General features: G+C 48.7%; 1 protein-coding gene across 2 annotated transcripts in view; it reads right to left on the reverse strand.

The window, feature by feature from the left end:
• The window catches only part of SCAP (SREBF chaperone), an 833,069-nt gene that overhangs the window by 144,848 nt on the left and 666,593 nt on the right, over nt 1-21,628 (reverse strand). For both annotated transcript variants that reach the window (XM_086941009.1, XM_086941010.1), the window contains one exon: nt 410-965. In XM_086941009.1, the coding sequence (XP_086797135.1) occupies nt 410-965 (556 nt within the window). The remainder of the gene's footprint in view (nt 1-409; nt 966-21,628) is intronic.

Genomic DNA, 21,628 nt, shown 5'->3' on the forward strand with positions numbered 1-21,628 from the left:
AGACGGTATAGCGGATATGTTATATAGTGGGTACAGTCACATTCAAACACTGTAACCCAGTCTTCTAGTAACATCTACACAACATAATACTTGAAACACTACTATCTCTTCCTACTTGGCGCAAGACATGGCACTTAGAGCCATATGAATCAAGCGTATCAACAGGACTGCAAAGACAACCACTGTGACAGCACGGCTAACTCCTAGTCTAATGTTATCCTCCTCTCACTTAAAGAAGCATCTGTAATAAGAACAGCGAATTCAGCGGTGCTTTTATAATGTCATTTATGCAGCAATGTCAGGTCGTGGTTGATGTTACAAGTTAAAGGTGCATAACAGTTGATTTCTGCATCAGTTGGTTGAGTGAAGCAGAAGGCACAAAGTTAAGAGGCCTAAAGCCTTTGCTTACCTCCAAAGATCCGTTACTACGTCCAGCCACAATGAGATTGCCCTGCAAGCCTAGACTCCAGACAGAGCTCTCAAACTCATCTTCCCAAATATGACCTTGTGAGCTTTTCCCATTCATGACAAACGGGTCATCACCAAAACTCTTTCTGCGGGAGCTTACACACCCTTCATCCATAATGCAGCCTGGAGAGTGAGTGCCGCAGGCCATGGCAGAGAGCAAAGACTGTCCATTGATAGTAGAGGAGAGTTCCTGGGGACTGATGGCACCCTTCTCATCATAGGCTCGCTGCACTAGGCTGCTGAAATCATATCCGCTACTGTTGAAACCGGTCACTTGCTGGTAAGACGTCTGCTCCGGCACTGCCTGTTCCAAGAAGTTGGTGTCGATTAAGCTGCTGAGGTCTGGCTGGTCAGAAAAGAGAAAGGTTTGGGTGGATGTAAGCCTACGCAGCACAGGGTACCCATTCTCAAAGGAATCTTCAGTTGTTGACTTGGAGTCTGACAGGCGGTCCCAGCTATCCTGGTATTCAAAGATGCCACTGCTCTCTCTCCGTAACCTGTTGAAGCATTAAACATACCAGGGTTTAACCAGGTAAAAATGTATACCGTTTCCAGAAATCAAATAGTGAAACAATATTTTATTTTGAATGTAACCAATTCAGAACATAATGGTCTAGGGCAGTGTTTCCAACCTGTGGCCGTGGTCACAAGCCAATTGTTGATTGGTCACAAAAGTCCAAGCAATAAAAGATGCTTTTAAACTCAGCATTTATCTGGTCACATTTGCTGCACTTCGAAGACAGAGGTCAAATGTCAGGCTGTGTCTTCTGACAAATTGCTTCTTATTTTTTTAACATGGAAATTGGTCTTAAACTCCTCTCTCTTTGGTCAGTGGAAGAAAAGCAAAGTGAATTTTGTGGCAATCTTGCTGGAGTACAGCGAGTATTAAAGGATTTTGTTACTTTAAAATAGGGTTCTGGTTCTAAACATTTGGGAAGGACCACTCTAGGGTAAGAGAAAGGCAAGGCAGTATAGGCCTAGATGGGCAAAACTGCACATCCCCGAAACTTAAAAACAGAAATGACAAGCCTTTTCAGTAAGGGCACATGATCAATATACCATTTTATACTTCATACTTTGACACAACATGGTGGGAGAAGGAGACAACTGCTCATAACAGTACTGTTGCATACCATGTAGGTACTTTGTGAGCATAATACAATTATTGACTGATGAACTTTAGTTTTGTCCAAACCCAAAATCAAAGCTTGCAGGTGAAGAAGAAGTTGCCTACCTCTAACTCTAGTATTTATAGTTGTTAGACTCTGAATCCCTAACCCATGAAGTCATGGTGGGTGAATAGGCCACACGTTATCTTCCAATAAAGCCTAACCCAAGAAGCACATATTTATCAAGTTGTCATGTACGGTCAAAGTAGTTAGGCGCCCCTTGTTTAGCTGCAGGCACACTAGGAGATACTATGAATCACAAGATTCAACTATTTACCACTTGTATACATGTGTATTTCTGTGATAGTGATAATGCTGTAATGAGGTACAATTTGGAGAAGTTCAGTTGGTTTATTTCAAAGAATCTTGCTTTGGAAACATATACAATATGCACCATGTACAGATTTTGTATGCAATGGCCACCAAAGAGACGTTTGGATTTTGTTGTGTGCTTATCCTCCAAATGTCCAGCACAAAACCTACCATGTAAGATCTTGTTTTTCCTACACCTTCAGGAAACACCACCCTCTTTCAGTATATCAGACCATGTATGAATACAAACCTGGCAGGAAATCTGTGTCCATTTAATTTATGTTGTGAGATTTCTCAATAATAGTCTTCAGAGTTATCAAGAAAGAGTTTATACATTGATATGACTGCTAAATAAGGTAAACATTCATGTTGGCAGGTTGTTAAGGTTGTTTGATACCTGGGTGGAAGATAACATATCCGTTTTAATATTGTGGGTTACAGGACCCTGGGCCGCTGTAAGTGAAAACAGGAGAATATAGCAACTACCAGGCCAACCACTGCTTAATATGACATACAGTACACTATTGGGATTTGTTCTAGCCAGCATCTCATATTGAACTATTTATTGAAAATCCCTCTATTTCACAAAACAGTTCTTATTTCCATGAACTCAGGTACATGTAAGTCGCTTGATAAAACAGAGTAAGGAATGTTCATTGCATGTATGCCAGTCGATTTACAGGATCAGTCACTGCTTTGACTGCAGCATTCCAGTCTGATAAACCAACATGAGCACTTTGATAAAAGCTTCTTTTAACTGAGTAAATGTATATCTGGTTTCCGTTGTACAGTGCAGTTGTCCTTTGTGTGTTCAAGGTGCTATAAGATGTGCAAGTTAGTTTGAAGAGGAAACTGTAATTGATGCCCTAGAAATGAATAATTCGTACCCCAAAGACCTGACCCATGATGTGACAAATGAAATAAAAAATTACATCACTGATCATCTCAAAATTATCTATGCCATCATAAAGGACACAGTAATGTTTGGATATTCAAATGTTTTGTTAAGTCCTGGTATTCATTGGTATAAATAACTTGAGGTCATAAGCATTGTAATTGGGGTTCCTTAACCTGTCCCTGAAGGAGAAGGAGAAGGCTCTCTATTTTCTGGACTGGTCTACGACCAAAGATTACCCCCTTCTTATCAGATGAGTTATCAAGTGATCCCTCTGCATTCACATAAATGCAATAGTTGGACAGCTCTAAAAGTGAAGTGCCTTAGAAGATGGGAGTGTCTCGCATTTACAGAAGACTTCCATATTCACAGAACCTTCTGCCAGAGTGAGCAAAAAATAGACAAACCTCAGAACCTGTCCTCAGACCCAATTACCAATTCCGAAAATGTATTAACAAAACAGTCCTTGGGAGCCTTTCAGTCCATGAGCAAATCATCCAAGACATCTTTGACGAACAGTACAAGGTCTTAGTAGAAAATCTGTGGCAGATTCTGATTTGTGGCTTGGATGAAGGCAGGCGGTGCATTCCGTGTGTGAGTCTTTCACACATGTATTTTTATGTCTACAAGAGACACAGGAAATTTTATTTTTAAATTATTCAGCCATCCTTAGAAAGTAATGTTTCTCTAGCACAAAACTCCAAAATCACCATTCCTCAGCATCAGAGGCTGCTAGAAGATATAGTAAGCCAACTGCAAGGGAAAAGAAAGAAGTGTGAGGTAAAAAAACTAAAACTTCCCTCTTTCATGAATAGAGCAGAAAGCTTCAGAGAACCCTCTCACACATGAAGTGCAGAAGAAACCTGAGCAATGGTGGTGACTAAGGGGAGTGTAATTCAAAGCACTTTCACCCCATTGACTACTGTTTGGGTGCTTTTTAAAGATGGGATTGGGCAACTATAGAGACAATGCTCATCATTCTTTCAGACGTATTAATATTGTCTACTGCTTTTGTACAGTAATCACAGACTCCCTACTCAACGACTTGTACTTGTGGCTGTGGTACACCAGTGGTAAATGATAAAACCCCCAAAAGATACTGCCCATTGACCTGGGACTACCTAAAAACCCCAAGAAATGTCCATAGTAAGAGATTCCAAAGAGGTATGAGCCCACTCTTTAGAAAAATGTGCAATTCGAATATATTGAAAATTCTTCTCTGTTACAGAAAGATCTTAGTAAAATCCATGCTGTGAGCAGCCATGAATAATTTAGTTGTCATTTGTTCGGAATATGATGCTCTCTGCTTTGCGTATTGTCATCCACATTCATTTTTCTCTAAAGTTAAGAGTAAACTTAAACAATGTTGTTTAGAAAAGACCAATCCTATAATTAACTCACTAGTTGACAAGGGAAGACTGGACTGGGTCCTGCTGTGATTGGTCAGCCTCGTTGCCTGTTTATATACAAACTAGCAGCCCAGCCCATCCCGACGTTGTCCGGGGATGAAGTAGAATGAGTGCAATGGTTGTAGTAGGCAAGCAAACTTTATTTTAAAATTTCACTGTATACAATATTTATAGTGAGTACAGAAATGTAAACCGTCACGTATGCAGCATTAGGTAAGTATCACAAAAAGTAAGATGCCTTAGATGTGTTCTTTAACAATGAGCTTGCACATCGTCTTTTACCTGTTTAGTTAAGTTGTGCATATATGGTAACGGTCTTTGTCCATTGCTGTGCAACATGTGCGTCCGCTTGTCCAGGCAGTGTTAGGAACCGGCTTTGTGATATGTACCTCCTCAGCGGTAATGCCTGCAGCTTGTGGGTGCTGTGTAGTCTGTTGGTGTGACAGTCCCCGACAGCGTCGTGGCCGATGTTGTGTGGCTGGTAAGTCCTTTACACTGAGAGTTTAGTGCGTGACAGCGTGCATGTGATTTCCGCTGCTATGCTGAGTCGCCTCAGCCCCGCCTGAGCACCGGAGCAATATGAGCGTGTCTAACACAACGCACACGCCCACAAGGTAGTACTGTGAAGGGTTGGTTTTTTGGAAGGATTTCCGCGCCCCATTTTGCACTAATGCCGCGCCCCGTGAATGCCGCCCCCATCGCTGTTTGGCCACACCCCTAGCACAAAGCACTTGCACTAATGCCGTGTGAATGCTGCGCCCCTTGAATGTCTCGCCCATCGCTGTTTGGCCACGCCCCTAGCACAACGCCCACAAGGGAGTACTGTGAAGGGTTGGTTTTCAGGAATGCCACGCCCATCGCTGTGTGCACAAGCCCACAGCACAACGCCCACGCCCACAATGGACTACTTTGCTCCTAAGGTTCTTTCACCCTTGTAATGTATATGGTGGGCAGCTGTATAGCCTGTGTCCATCTGCTTCAACTGTCCTTTCCAATGCTGTATTGGGTGTTGTGATTGGTGCTGTAGTTCCTAAGCTTACCCGCCTCAAAGGCTTGGGCTCTCTCTTTATAATAGTAGTATGGATATGGATATGGATATGGACAAACATCCAGTGGAGAAGGAGAAAATAATTTACAGACAAAAAAAGGCATGGAGTTCTAAAATCATACATTTGTTGGCTCACCTCCTGTACTTGCTAGAATCTGACCATTCACTTGTCAGCTGTAGTGAGACACATCTGTTTTCATCACAACTGGAAGAGTGGAAGCTTGAAAATCAGAGTTTGGATTTTTGGACGATTTGTCTTTCTGGTCAACCAAATAAACATCAGTATATGGTTGAAAATCAGGTTTCCTCAACTGAGAGGCACTCATGTAATCCCAACAGAAGTTCAGCGGTTTCCTGAAGAACCATCAATTGGAGATGGGAAAGAACCAAATTGATGTAAGCTGCTATGAGGCATAGAAAACACCATAAGCAGAGGTTAGTGCTGGAAAGTTGAAATGGTGGACTGCTTCTTCAAGGAATTCACCTCTTCATGAGAGGTGAGGATAGCACAGCTGCCCAGAATGGGGCGTATAACATGGCTCATACAGCCTGATGTCTAATAAGGAACAAGCAGGTATTTCTGTTGAGTGACAAAACAGACAGTGGATAATGCGGCCTACAAGAATGAGACTTTCAGTAGAGTCAATAGATTAAGCTATGGGTCAACATCAGAAAGTCATTTCATGCTCATGGCAGATTCCCCCAAAAAGGCACTGTACTGAAAATGTTGCTTTCTATAGCTAATCTCAGGTATTGACTAAGGCTGTGCATATTCATAATTAGAGGTCATTTACAACACCTAAAAGGGAGGTGCAAAAAGTGCCATGCCAATGTCACTGGTGATGTTTTGTATTTAAAATAAATATACCATTTCATTTCCTTAAGTCATAATGAGGGTTCATTTGAAGCTTCAAGACAAGTTAGAGCTCCAGGAGGCCCGATATGTTCTCTCAAATGTCCCCCTTATTACTCAGTGTGCACAGATTACAAGAACGGCTAGTGCTATTGTGGGCCAAGTGTGAGGACCCAGAGTCTGTGTGCTGGCCCTGTGTTACAAAATACTAGGGTCGAAGTCGTGTTGGCCTGGAGTGAACTCCCCAGCTTAGCAAGGTGAAGAAGCTGTGACCTGGCACCTGGTCAAAGCTCCAGAAAGCCCTCGGGTGGAAGCCCCTGTCCTAGGCTTCATTCTCTGTACAGCTGTGTCAGAACGCTTCCTGGGGGCTTCATAACTGAGGGAATGAGGCTTCCTGAGAAGGACAGGGTGGATTGGCTGGGGACTTAATGTTTCTTGGCTCCCTAGGCCTGGGCATCCTGAGCCAATGGACTGGGGTGACAGCTACTACTCAGAGAATGGTGGCTGCAGATTAGAGAGGATCTTGTGTCTCTCTCCAGAGTGTGGAGCAGAGGCAGCATTCCACTGAAAGCCCAGTTACCGGGCAGATGCCAGGGCAGGTTGGTCTCAGATTTGGGAGGAGTCTGGGGCTCCTGCAGGCTGAACAGTTCCAGTAAACCCCAATGAGAAGAGGGCTAAGCCATGGCTTTTGGCTGGGAGGTTGGGAGGGCCACCTTCCCTACCAGGATCAAGATGGTGTTGGGCCATGGAGGGGTGGTGTCGGGCCATGGAGGAGCCTGGGGTTCCTGCAGGATGAACAGCTCCTATAATCCCTGTGAGAGAGAGGTGCAGCCATGGATTCGCCTGCGAGACCTGGTCTCTGCTGGCCGGCGGTGCCAGCCAGCAAGAAGAGCCACCTAGTTTTGTATGCCTGGGGCAGGATGAGTCCCAGCCGCAAGGGTTTACCATGTTTCAAGAGGTCTACCAATTTGTTTCTCAGGTTCAAGTTGGCAAAAACGTCACAAGTGATGCTTCATTCTCAAGGTCAATCCAGCACATGGGTGTGCGAACTCAAGACAACCATGTTACCAGCCTAATTGGAATCACACCATAGACACCACCATAAGATGTGGAAGGACCCTATTTGAATAGTATGTTATCAGGCTGCAATGATGCTTTATGGGCCTTATGCATACAATGTTCTTGGCTCTAATGAAGCATGCCATTAAAACCCTACACTTTCTTCTTTTCTAGAGCACAATCTAAGGCATGTAGGAAAAGATTATTTTATTTTTGCTTTAGTGGTTCTCACAACAATTTAAAGAGAAGTGGGTTGGTTTGTATGAAAGCCAAGCAAATTGCCTATGCATACTTGGTGCAGGAAGTGTGACTGCATGGACTTCTCATGTCAGACCCCAGATCTGGGTAATCAGATATCATTCCAAGAAGGGAGTATTCCTACCACTTCGTATACAAGCCCTTAATGTAAATAAAATAATGTTACATCTTCACAAGAAAGGCTACTGTGAAATTATGTTTACTGCATCAGACTTTGAATTGGTCCAAAATCAGCACATCAGGCAGGACGTCGTGTTTTCCTTATGCTGCTTATCCGACTTTAAATAATCAAAAGATGTTGGGAGAAATGCAGGAACTTAATTTCAGCCATTGGTAAATAATCAAGCTTCATTCTGTCTATCATTTTTTTGCTACTATGCTACTCTAAACAAAGACCAGTGAATACATGCAAGCTCAGACGACTTCTATTCCCATCTGGAGAGGAAATTGTGTGGCAGTTCAGGCAGGACAGTTCAATTTGATGAACCAAGTATGATCTGCATGAGGCTGATCTCCATCTAGCGTGGAATAGTAGGTGAAAAAATATGGAGGGAATGGGGCTCTGATCAATCACCAAAGGCTGAGATTATTTCTAGCATTCCTTCCATTACTTTGTTGCTTTTTGCCTAACTCTAAGAGCCTCAATATTAAAGAAGGATGGTAAGCACCCTGCTCAAAAGGGGTGGATGAAATAGCACTGATTATCAAACAAGTTACTCACCTTTGGCAATGCTCTTCCTGGTGGATACTCTAACTGCAGATTCCCCATATTCTGAATATTCTCCAAGCATCAGAATGGATTCAGAAACTTTTCAAGTAGAACGCCTGTGTGTTGGTAGGTGCCTTGTGCAGCTCCGCATCAGCAATGTTCCGCTGCGGAAATGAGACGCAGAACCGAATATAGGCGCCACTCGCACTGATGTCAGTGGCTTTCTAGGCTGTCTGTGCCCCCAACACAGAACTCGAGAGAAAATTGGCTTTGGCCAATCTGGTTGTCTCTATATTCAAGACATTTTTAGGTGGAAAGGGATCTAGTTCACAGAACTGGGATGCTTGGTGAGAAATCTGCAATTTGAAGGTGTGTCTAACACAGAGCGTTACAGAAGGTACGTAGGTTGCTCTTCTGATACATACTTCTAACCACGAGCTCTTCACTTTTTGAATACATACAGTAACTCCCAGGTGATGGATCTGTGAAATGGTTCAAACAAAAAAAATTCTGCTGAACTGAGGAAGCAAAATGCCAATCTCGATGGACCAGGCCGTTCAGACAGTAAAGCTTTGTGAATCTTTGGAGTGATACTTACGTAGCAGCTCAGCAAATCTCCAGACCAGGCACTCTGAGTGTCAAAGAGTGCTAGCAGCCTTTGCTCTAGTGGAATAAGCCTGGAACCCTTCCAGGAGCAGCTTCTTGGACAGTGCACACACATTTTAATGCAGAGCATGATCAACCAAGAGATTATCATACTCTGCACTGGCTTGGCCTTCTTCGCTCCAACGAATCCACAAAGAATGGATTGTCCACACAATGTTCCCTGGTAAAATCAATGTAAAGGTGCTTAGGTTCCAGCTGACTGAGTGTCTTCTCCTAAAAGGGGTGACATCAAGCAAAGAATGCCGATAGGGTGATGTTTTGCCTGATGTGAAAACGAGTTATCACTTTCAGAAGAAAGGAAGCATCAAGTTCTCAGGACCAACTTGTTTGGGAAGAAGGAAAGAAAGTAGTCTATGGCAGATTGATGGACAAGGCTTGAAGTTCACTCCCCCACTGTGCCGATGTTATGGCGTTGAGTAACACTATTTTAAAAGTGAGAAGCTGTAGTGGACAGCTACACAGTGGTTCAAAAAGAGCCCAAATCAGGAAGGTGAGGGCCAAATTAAGGTCCCACTGAGGCAAAATACGAGGCAAGTGTGTAAAAAAATGTTGCAAACCCTTCAAAAAAGGAATAACAATGTGTGATTTAAAGAGAGGGCTGATCCAGCAACTGCAAAAAGGTCGAAAGAGAAGTACCCCTGTGTGCCGGTAGGTGTCGTAGTTTGACTCAATGTGGCATCGTCGGCGGTACTGGAAGTGACGTGAGTGCCGTTTATATAGGTGCCACCCCATTGTGCTGACATCAGTTTAATTTTCCAAACTTTTCATGCCAGAAGTGCAGAACCACAAAGAGAACTGACAAATGGTGCATGAAACTAGGGCCTTGCAAAAACGGGGAGGATGGGTGTGTCAGTAAGGAATATGCAGCTAGATAGAGTGTCTAAGAGATAAGGCATTACCAAATGTTGGTGGGGTCCTCACCGACCCCTGCCCCCACACATCTACCACAGAGCCGCTGACACCATCGCACCCCAACTACAACACACCATCAACACCACCTTCAAAAAAGGCACCTTTCCGGAAGACTGGAAGCGCGCCGAAGTCAGGCCCCTCCTCAAAAAACCCACGGCAGACTCCACCGACCTCAAAAACTACCGGCCCATCTTGCTTCTCTCCTTGGCAGCCAAAGAGGCAGAAAAAGCAGTCAACAGGGAACTGACACGATTCATAGAAGAACACACCGTCCTAGACCTGACCCAATGCGGATTCCGGGCCAACCACAGCACCGAGACCACCCTGCTCGCCGCCACAGACGACATCCGCACCCTCCTAGACCAGGGTCACTCCGCGTCCCTTACCCTCCTCGACTTGTCTGCAGCCTTCGACACAGTCTCCCATCGTGCACTTATCGCCATACTACGCGAGGCCAGCATACAAGGAACTGCCCTAGATTGGATCCGCTCATTCCTCACTAGAAGAAGCCAAAAGATCAGACTACCGACCTTCCTCTCCGCCCCCACCGACATCAATCGGCGGAGTACCACTGGGGTAATCTCTGAACACGACCGTCTTCAACATCTACTTGGCCCCCCTCGCAGAGGTCTTCTGACAACATGGCCTCAACATCGTATCCTATGCCGACGACACCCAGCTCATCCTCTCCCTCACTAAAGACCTCACCATGCAAAGCTAAACTTCCAGAGAGGAATGCAATTGGCAGGCTGGATGACCAACAGCTGCCTAAAACTCAACACGAAGAAAACAGAAGTCCTCGTCCTCCGAACCACCCCTTCAGCGTTGGGACAACACCTGGTGGCCCAACTCCCTCGGAAGCCCACCTACCCCTTCAGACCACGCCAAAAACCTCAGCCTCGTACTCAATGCATCACTCACCATGAACGGACAGGTCAACGCCATCACCTCCAGCTGTTTCAACACCCTCTGTAACTTCCAAGAGACCTTCAAATGAATACCCCCCCCCCCGAATCGAGAAAAACAGTTACCCACGCGCTCATCACCAGCAAACTCGACTACGGCAACGCACTTTAAGCCGGCATCAAGTCTGTACTCCGCGAACCGAAAATAATGTAGAACACCGCAGCCAGAATTGTCCTCGGAACCCCCCGCCACGAACACATCAGCCAACACCTGCGGCAACTCCACTGGCTCCCCGTGGAGAAGAGAGTCACCTTCAAAATCCTCACCCATGCTCTACAAGTGCCTTCACAACAACAGACGCAAAAATCTCAACGATAGAATAAACTTCCACGTGCCCAAAAGAAACTTGCGATCAGCCAACCTCGCACTGGCTGAAATCCCATGGATCCACAGAGCCAGATCAGGCAGAAGATCGTTCCCCCACATCGCAGCCAAGACCTGGAACGAGTTACCAGCAGACATCAGACACGCCCCCCTACCTGAACACCTTCAGCAAGACCCTCAAGACCTGGCTCTTTGGCTGAACGGAGCGGCGCACTCCTCCCCCCAGCGCCTTGAGACCCTCACGGGTTAGTGGCGCGCTTACAAATACCTGATAGGAACTTGTTCATCTGATAGAGACTTCAAGCCGCAGATTTCTTACCTTAGAATATATACCCAAGCAATATCTCTCCAGAGTAGGGTCTGCAACCGGGATTAAACTAAGAAGTCCTGCAGGACCGGATAGGCAAAGTGTCTGTCTCAGCGGACCTGACAGACCAGGCAGTGGTGTTTCGTAAACATGTGCAGGGAAGTCCAGGTTGATGCCCAACAGATATCCTGGACAGGTGTTAAACGATGTAACGCATTGGTTGCAGCCTTGGCTCTGGTGGAGTAGGCTCATAAACCTTCAGGAGTTTGCTTTTTGGCCAATGCCTAGCAGATTTGGATGTAGAGTACTATCCATCGAGAGATGGTCCATTTCTGCACCACCTTTCCGTTTTTGGCTCCGAAGTGCCCCACAAAGAGTTGTCCGTCAACCCGGAACTCTAAGTAGAACGACAACACTTTTTTGGGGTCCAGCAGATGGAGTCTCTCCTCTTCCTTAGAGGAATGAGGTGGAGCATAAAAAGTAGGAAGGGTGAAGGACAGGCCTACATGAAAGGGAGTGACCGCCCTCTGTAGGAAGGATGCCCTAGTCCGAAGAACCAGCTTGCCTGGGTAGATGGTAAGATAGGGAGGCTGAGATGACAGTGCCTGTAGCTCACTGACCCTCTGGGCAGATGTTATTGCTACCAGAAAGGCTGTTTTACAGTGAAACTTCAGCACGTTGATAGTGAACCCCCAGGTAATGCCTGAGGTCAGGCAGGGCGGGGATGTGAAAATAAGCATTCTGTAAGTCCGGCGCTACTATCAAGTCTCCTGAGTCCCGGGACGATAGGACTTGTGCGAGCTTGAGCATTCTGAATTACCCAGGAAGAAATTTGAATGGCACAGATCTAAAAAGAAAGTAGCGGGAATAGCAACCACAGACTACTTCGGATGCCGGCACCTTCTTTAGAGCTGTCTTGGCCAAGAGAGCGAACACCTCCTGACAAAGCAAGATGAGGTGTGTCAGCTTGTTGAAGTAGGTGGCAAGGGTGAACGGTTGGTCACCAAGGGGAGGTAGAAGCCCCTTTGGATTAGCTGCAAACCCCAATGGTTGGATGTCATGACCTCCAGTGGTGCAGAGATGGCGTATCCTGCCCCCCACTGGATGCCCATGATGGTTGAAGGGCATACTAAAGGGATTTTTAGGCTGAGGTTGCTGGGGTGTAGTGGACTGGCTTTGCCTCTGGCTGCCTGTCCTACAAGGTCTGTGGGAACGGCGTTCTTGGCTAAAAAAATGATGGTGCGGTTTGCTGGCCGGGTTGGATGGGTGTGTAAAGATGATATTGGAAGCCCATCCTGTGGCCACGAAAGGGGCGGAAGATGGACTGGGGTTGGAGAGGGGTCATGGAAAGGCACAAGGACCTGGCTATTACTCTGCTGTGCTTCAACATTTCGAGCGCATAGTCGGCCTTCTCTCCAAACAACCAAGAGCCATCAAAAGGCATGTCCATGAGCAAGGTTTGGACAGCCCCAGAAAAGCCAGTATTTCTCAGCCAGGGGTGGTGCCCAAGCGCGACCGAACAAGAAATCGTCCGCCCAACGAGTTGGTCGTATCCCGGCCACATTGCATGGTTAACTTGCCTGCATCCCTTTCATCAGCAATTGCTTGAGAATATGGCTCTGGGCCTGCTCCTAGACCATGTGCAGCACTTATGAATCCGAGTCTCAGATGGTATGGGTGTATAGGCCCAAGCGGTGTGCGTTTTTCACTGACTGCAGTGCAGGGCTGGCTGAAGAATCATCCTCTTCCCAAAGGTATCCAGCCTTTTGGATTCCCTTTCCAGTGGAGTGGTAGGGAATGTGCCAGGATTAACTTTGGAGGAGGAGGCCTGGACCATCAAGCTCTCTGGGGTGGGGTGCTGCAGGAGGTAACTGGGGTCCCCTGAGGTGGGGCAATAGGCAATTGCCGTATGCACAGGTGTCCATGTGCAGGGCTTGGACAAAGCCCAGAGTAGGACATCAGTAATGGCTTCACTCAAAGGGAGCACCACCACTGTGAATGAGGCACGCTCCTCCGTAGCCACGGTAGGGGGAGAGACCAGCCAGTGTCCAAGATGGTGTCTAGTCTACTGGCATTCGCCAGACCCTTGTAGCACTTGACCTCAGGATATTCAATTTGGGATCTTTAAAGGTCCGCAGCCCCCTCCAGTTCTTCTCCCAATCAAGCCTCCCACAGGACTAAGGCACTGTCTGTCATGAGGAGTCTGCCCCACTGTTGGAGCACGCCCATCTGGCTCTGTCAGAGTTGGGTATGACAATGGGCATGGTGCTATTGTCGGGCATAGGAGCTGGTGCTGGAGAAGGTGGAGGTCACAACCGTACCACTCCGAATCCATCCACAGAGCCAAGGGGCCCAACTCCTGCCTTAGGTGGACCCGCTGACAGAAGAACCGCAGGAGTGCCTCCTGAGACTAAGGGGCCCTAAGGGCTTCCAGCAGGGATGGGCCACCCAAATATGCGGTGCATGGCCTAACGAGATTCAACTAACTAGGAGGAGGCTGCTTTGCCTCCCGCAAACCCTAGGAGGTGAGGAGACAGCCCAGGTGCAGGCTCCACCACAAAGCTAGGCCCGAATGCTGTAGCTCCCTGTTTTGTCGGCTGACTTAGACGGACTTTGCGAAGTCAAAGATCTCTTCGACTTCTTGCTCCTCATGTGCCAACGATCTAGACTGTGACTATGAGCTCTTGGAGTGGCTCCACAACCAATCTCGGGACCTTTTACTCGTCCGGGATCACGGCAGTCGTGTCATGCGTCGAGGAGCTTGAGGGACAATTCCCCTCAAGGTCTTGGGCTACATGGTGTGGCAATTAAAGGGGATTGGTGTAGTGGTCGTGTTCCAAGCACCTAAGGCATATCAAATGTGGGTCCGTCATCAACATCTATCGGTGACAGGCACCACACGGCTTGACACCAGCTTTCCTAGCCGACATCCTCGACAAACCAGAAGACAAGTGTATAAAAAAAAATCAACAAAAAAAAATCTAAAAAAGCTCTTGCTTGAAGTACTCTAGTACTGCGCTGAACCACAAACTTGTGCCAACAACAGGCATATACTGATTTCGTCGATGGACACCTGGCTGCCAATATAGCATCTACATCCTCAGAAGGGAGACTGAAGGCACTCAGAAGTTGCCGCTCAATCTCCAAGCATGGCGGAGAAGATTGTGCAGGCCCCGGTGTAGGGCCCTGCCCTGCAGCGGAGACAGAAGATCATCAAAAGAGGCGGTCTGACTGAAGGACAGATGCAAATGCCTAGGTGTTCGGGATACCATACTCTCCTCGCCCAGTCTGGTGGCTCAAGGATGGCTGTGGCATGGTCATTCCTGAAGGGGGACATGAATGTGTCCCTGAGGGAGCGAAGCCTAGGAAACTCCAGCATGCAAAAGTGCTGACATTGCGTGTTTTCGGCAGTGGTGAACAGATCAAGCTCATCTGAGGACAAGACCTTGAGCGGCCTCTGGATTTAACTGTCATCCATGATCCATTAGGTAATGGTAGCTGAATTCGTCCCTCCTGTGTCTAGTGTTACTACCACATGGTGTACTACCAGGGAAAACCTCCTGGTGTTCCAGCCACTTTCAGAGGCATAGTGCCTCCTAACACACGGTCTACGGCCCCATCCCTCCTTGTTTGTTGCAATACCACATGGTTGTGGTCGTGCCTGTGAGCACCTGCACCATCCTCCCTTTGATGGATTGTAGGAAAGCCATCAACTCTAAAAAGACGGCTTGCAGCTCCAGAGGGCATATGTGGAGCCAGGAATCTGCTGTAGACAAGATGCTGCTGATCTCCACTTCTTCCAAGAGGCTGCCCTGCTCAGAAGAAATCTATTAGTCTCCTCAGTTAGCTCTGGATGGGGTAGGGAGAGGGTTCTGCACTTACCCAATCGATCTCAACCACTGAAGTTCTTTTGCAGTCTCCTTCTAAATTTAGAAGTGATTGGAGAGGTACCCCTGTGCGGTGCCCATAAGGACTTCCGATCCGACTGCAGAGCCTGCATATGCCACTTGGTGTGCTTGACCAATAGGTTGCAGGATGCAGGACGCCATCAGTGACAGCAGCCTCAGAGTTATCCTTGTTGAGATTTTGGACAGAGGATGAAACATTGAGAACACAGAACGGATGTCCTGGACTCTACGGTCTGGGGGGAGGCACAAACCGGCTCTGTGTCCTCCAATGAAGGGCAGCGTCTGTGACTGAGTGAGATAAGACTTGGGCATATTTATCATGAACCACAAAAATGAGGAGGCTCAATGTAGTCTGGAGGTGGGGGACGACTGCCTGGTGGAAGCCCGGCTTCAACAATCAGTCGTCGACATAGGGGAAGACTGGAACCCCTCACCTCCGAAGATGTGATACAACCACCAACATCACTTTCATGAACACCTGAGGGTCATCAGTGAGGCCAAAAAGGATCAGAGCAAACTAAAAATGCTACACCACCACCATGAACTGCAGGTAGTGTCTGTGGGCCTGCAGGCCAGGGATGTGGAAATACATGTTCTGAAGGTCCAACACAACCACTCAGTCTCCAGGGTTAAGGGCAGACAAGACCTTAGCCAAGACAGATTTCTTGAAATTGTCCTTCCACAGGAAGTCATTGAGAGGGCGAAGATCTAAAATAGGACAAAAGCCTTCATCCTTTCGCACCAAAAAGTACCGGAAGAGAAAAAAAACAAAGCCTACTTCTGATGCTGCCCAACCTTCTATGACTCCTTTGGCCAGAAGAGCCTTTACTTTCTGCAGCAAGATGGGCAGATGGTGCTATGTCAGTGACTAAAGATGGTGGAAGGAAAAGCGAGATGACAAGAAATGGTAGGGTGTAACCCACTGTACAATCTGTAGGACCCACTTGTCTGAAAGTATCGCCAGCCACCCGGGAAGAGTTCAGGATAATCAACAGCCACTGCAATCAACTTGAATGCAGATGGAGACAAAGTCAGGATGACAGACAAGAGCAGCTACAAATCCGCCCTCAGACGCTACCAATCAGCAAATCAGAGCCACCAAATGCTCAGAGTTCGCTCACCACATCCAAAGCTGCACCAACAGCGCCAAGGAAATCTTCAGTATAGTGAAAGAATGTACCTTTCCGGAAGCACGCTTCGCCAGTGTAACCCCCTCTCAGAACTCCTGTACCCAGCTGTCCCTATTCTTCGACAACTTCAAGCCCCTTCCACCCTTGCATCCATTTCAACTAACACCCAGAGGACCATCATCACCACTCAAGAAAATGCAAAGACAATGCAGTTCATACACTCTAAAGAACCATGGGACCCCAGCCCTCACCACGGATTCATCAAAGGGCAGGACCCTGCTAGCACAGCCCTCACCCCAATTCTGTACAATTCAATCCCTCACCCTACTGGACTTTTTTGCAGCCTTCAACACAGTCTTTCAGACCTCATCACCAGCAAATTACACTTTATGCTGAAATCAACATTCAACTAACCAGAAAACTCAAGAGCATACAAAACTCAGTGGCCAGGCTCCTCCTTAACCTCCCACCTTGCACTTGCATCACCCTATGAGTTCTACTAGGTTCCAATCCACAAACAAGCTCTACTGAAACTCCTCATCCACACATATAAAGCCTTGGCCGCAACTGATACAACATACCTAAACACAACAAGCTCCCACAAAACTACCAGAAACCTCAGCTTAACCGGACTCCTACTCGCCCGCCACATACAGAGTCCGATCCACTGGTTGTGCCACCTTCTACCTCACTGCTAAAGTCTGAAACGACCTGCCGCAGCAGATCAGAGCTGGCTACTCAATTCTTAAATTATTTAAGAAACTGCAGGCCTGGCTCTTCACCAAGCTAAAGCTCAGCCCATACTTCCCCTGCTTCAGCGTCTGGATACTTTTCTACGAGAGTTGTGTGCTAGACAAATGAACATAACATAACAAATTGTCATGAACGCCATGTAGGACCTGTATAACCGAGTCCCAGAGGGCACGAGTATAACGTCCTAAGGAGCAGCTGGTGTTAACAGAACGTGGTGCCAAAGAGTTTGATAAAAACGTGTTTCCCAAAGGTTTTGAGCCACTTCGATTCCCTGTCCAGAGGCGTGGTATGGAATGCATTAGGGTTGACCTTGCTGATTGAGGCCTGCAGACATATGCTCCCAGGCATCAAATGCTAAGTCAAGAGGTCCTGGTTATCCGGGCCTAGATGATGACGCTGCGCTATATGCCTGTTCACCGAAGGTCTAGAACAGGGTTTAGCCCAAGCTTTGAGAAGGGTGCCTTTAAGGCCTTCACTGAATGGAAGCAGGGCCTCCTAATTTTGTTGTGCAGGCTGATGCACTTTAGTGAGGACAAAAGTCTTCACTTCAATAGTAGATAACTGCAGATTGAGAACCTCAGCTGCCCTTTGCATTAGTATTGGGGGGGGGGAGGAACTTTGTTCCATGGCAGCATCAGGAGGCTAAACTAGCCCAGTGTCTGGTGGGGTCTCCAGACCACTGGCATCCTAAAGGTCCTCATACCAAATGTCATCTGCGCATTTATTTTTGAGCAAATTCATCCCCAGCATCACTTTCAGAGTCCACCCCAAATAGAGAATAAAGGGTTTTTGACAATGCTAGGCTGCTTGGACGGCTAATTCATGATCTTATGGGCAGACCCATAAATTCTGTGATTGTCCTGCCTCAGCGAACAAGCCTGGCAGCCTCCAAGATGGTCTAAAAATATAATTCTAAAAAACTGCAAAGATAGAAGTGAGAAACAAAGACATTTCAACCAGAGGACGGTTTTCCCAAGGAATATGATTCCTAGATTTCTTCTGGGATGAGTTCTGTTGGACAGGCCACATGAAGGGCCGCTCTCCCCCGGCCCGACCAGGCCCAAGCCTGGTCACGCAGGGACCACACACCACCATTACAACGTCCTCCGTCCCCTCCGGGACCCCTGCCCTCGAACATGTCGACCTCATGGGCCCGATCCACTGCCGGCCTGCGCGCCCATCCTGGGCGCCATCTTGGACACTCCACCACGAGGCCGCCTGGCCCCCGATCGACCTCAACCCTGGGCCTGGCCAGGCCTCAGACATCCCGGCACCACCATCCACCCAGGAGGTGAGCGGGCTACTTGGCAAGTCAATGGGAGAAAGAGGTGTCGATGGCTCTCCCCCGCCAAGTGCCGCTCGCCCATCGCCTCCCCGGGCGCTGGCTCCACCCCCCTGCTGGGTGTCTGGACTCCCTCATCCCGGACCTCCCGACCTCCAAGTGCGAGGGTCCGGACATCAAAGAACACCAGCCCTATAACTGGGGCAGCTCCAGAGCAGGAAGGCAGTTGTATCTTGGAGTCGAGAGACGTAAAGAAGAACTCATCCTTGACGGACTACTGGCGCTGCCGTAGCTCTGTCTTGTGCACCATCGTCTGGCCTGCTGGTGCTGCCGCAACCTTCGTAACCTTCATATCCTTCATCGTCGTCGGGACCTGCTGGCGTGGCCGCGGACCGTTTGTAACCATCACCTTCATCGGGACCTGCTGGCTCCGCCGCGGACCGTCGTTTCCTTCGTCCATCTCGGGACCTGCTGGCTCCGCCGCGGCCCGATCATCTAGAACGCCGAGCTCGAGGATTGAGAGCTATTTCCATCTTTTTGGTAACAAGACTGTCCCGCTACCCTTTTCCCGAACCAGAGACCAGAATCGAGGGGACCCCTGAGTCCAGACCTCCTTGTACCATTCCATCGTAACGAACAAGTTACTTACCTTCGGTAACGATATATCTGTAAGAAACATTAGTTAGTGTTAGATTCCTTACCTTAGAATATCCCCAGGCGTCAGTCTGGATCCGGAAACTTTTGCGTAGCAGTACCCCTGCGCGTCGGTAGGCGTCGTCTGCAGGCGTCCCCTGCGGCTCCGCGTCCGTCGTCGGCGTCGTGCGCCGTGATGACGTCGCTGGAGTACATAGACGCCGCCTCCGCGCGCTGACGTCAGTTCTTTGCACACAGCTTTTCCGCGCCAGGAGACGCAGAGCCATGAGAGAACCAACACTGGTGCCATGTACAAACTAGGGCCCTGAAAGGGATGACCTTAACCCTAGGTATCAGTTCGCAGAACGGGGAGGATGGGTGGGTTCGGTAAGGAATCTAACACTAACTAATGTTTCTTACAGATATATCGTTACCGAAGGTAAGTAACTTGTTCATCTGAAAGAAACACGTTAGTGTTAGATTCCTTACCTTAGAATACATACCCCAGCAATACCAACCCCGGTGGTGGGTCTGCGAACCAATACAAAACTACACCAGAAAGTCCTGGAGGACAGAACGGCCAAAGAAGCCATCCCTCCGGACTTGACTGTCCAGGCAGTAGTGCCTCGCAAAGGTGTGCAGCGAGGCCCACGTAGCCGCCTGGCAAATGTCCTGCAAGGGGACTCCCCGGCCCAGGGCAGTAGTAGCCGCCGTGGCCCGAGTGGAATGGGCCCTCAGCCCAACAGGAGGCTCCTTCCGAGCCAAAGAGTAGCACGCTTTGATGCAGAGGACGACCCATCGAGAGATGGTTCGTTTACAAACCGCCCGTCCCTTCTTCGCACCCACGTAGCCAACAAACAGTTGGTCATCCACCCGGAACTGGCGTGTGCGATCCATGTAAAATGAAAGCGCACGTTTTGGGTCCAGACGATGGAGCCGCTCTTCATCCTTTGAAGGATGCGGAGGCGGGAAGAAGGAAGGGAGGGTGATGGACTGCCCGATGTGAAAGGCCGAAACAACCTTGGGCAGGAAAGAAGGTCTAGTCCTCAGAACCACCTTGTCAGGATGAATGGACAGGAAAGGAGGTTGGACAGAAAGAGCCTGGAGCTCACTCACCCTCCTGGCAGAGGTGATGGCAACCAGGAAAGCCGTCTTTAAAGTCAGGAGACAGAGAGGGCAAGAATGAAGGGGCTCAAAGGGAGCGCACATCAGGAAAGTTAGAACCAGGTTCAAATCCCACTGAGGCATCACAAACGGAACAGGTGGAAACATGTGAGTGATGCCTTTCAAGAATCGAGTTACAATCGGGGATTTGAACAAAGAAGGCTGATCAGGAAGCCTCAAAAAGGCTGAAAGGGCAGAAAGGTAGCCCTTGATAGTGCCCAGAGCAGAGCCCTGCTGGGCAAGAGAAAGAAGAAACAGAAGAACCTCCGAAAGAGGGGCAGAAAGAGGATCCACAGCCTTTGCTGTGCACCATGCCACAAATCTGTTCCACCGACAGGCGTATACCGACTTAGTGGAGGGACGCCTGGCTGCCAGAATAACATCACAGATTTCAGGAGGCAAGTCAAATGGCCTCAACTGCCGCCGCTCAATCTCCAAGCATGGAGGTGGAGACTGGACAGGTTCGGGTGGAGGACCGTCCCCTGCTGCTGCGACAGAAGGTCCTCCTGAAGGGGCAGGCGGATCGGGGGACCGACTGACATGCTGAGTAGCTCGGGATACCAGTACCTTCGAGCCCAGTCCGGAGCCACAAGGATAACTTGGGCCCGGTCGCGCCTGATCTTCTTCAGCACTCTGGGCAGAAGTGGTATAGGCGGAAAGGCGTATAACAGACCGCAACTCCACTCGCGCCGAAAGGCGTCGCCGTGCGAGTGCCGTCTTGGAAACTCCAACGCGCAGAACTGACGACATTGCGCGTTCTCTTCTGTGGCGAATAGATCTAACCAAGGCTCTCCCCACTGCAGAAAGATGCCTTGCGCCACGTCCGAGTTCAGACGCCATTCGTGATCCATCGAGCACCGACGGCTGAGTTCGTCCGCCCTGGCGTTCAGAGAACCTGCCAGGTGTTGAACCGTCAGAGTCACGCCCTGACGTTCCAGCCATTGCCAGAGGCGCAGAGCCTCCTGGCAAAGGGTCCACGACCCCACACCGCCCTGTTTGTTGCAGTACCACATGGCGGTGGTGTTGTCGGTGAACACCTGCACTACACTCCCGTTGACAAAGGGGAGGAATGCCTTCAGTGCCAGACGAATCGCCCGTAGCTCCAACAGATTGATATGGAGCCGGGACTCCGCCGGAGACCAGATGCCTCTGATCTCTGCCTCTCCCAAGTGGCCACCCCAGCCCTGGAGGGACGCGTCCGTCACGACAACGTGCTCCGGTTGGGGAAGGGAGAGGGACTTGCCCCTGACCCAATCGCGGTCCGTAAGCCACCACTGCAGTTGTCTCGCAGTGCCCTCCGAGATCAAGACGTGGTCGGACAAGTTGCCCTGATGCTGGGCCCACTGAAACTTCAGGTCCCACTGCAGAGCCCGCATCCGCCACCTGGCGTGATGCACCAGAAG

Source organism: Lissotriton vulgaris, chromosome 10 (genome assembly GCF_964263255.1).
Source record: "Lissotriton vulgaris chromosome 10, aLisVul1.2, whole genome shotgun sequence".
Classification (NCBI taxonomy): domain Eukaryota; kingdom Metazoa; phylum Chordata; class Amphibia; order Caudata; family Salamandridae; genus Lissotriton; species Lissotriton vulgaris.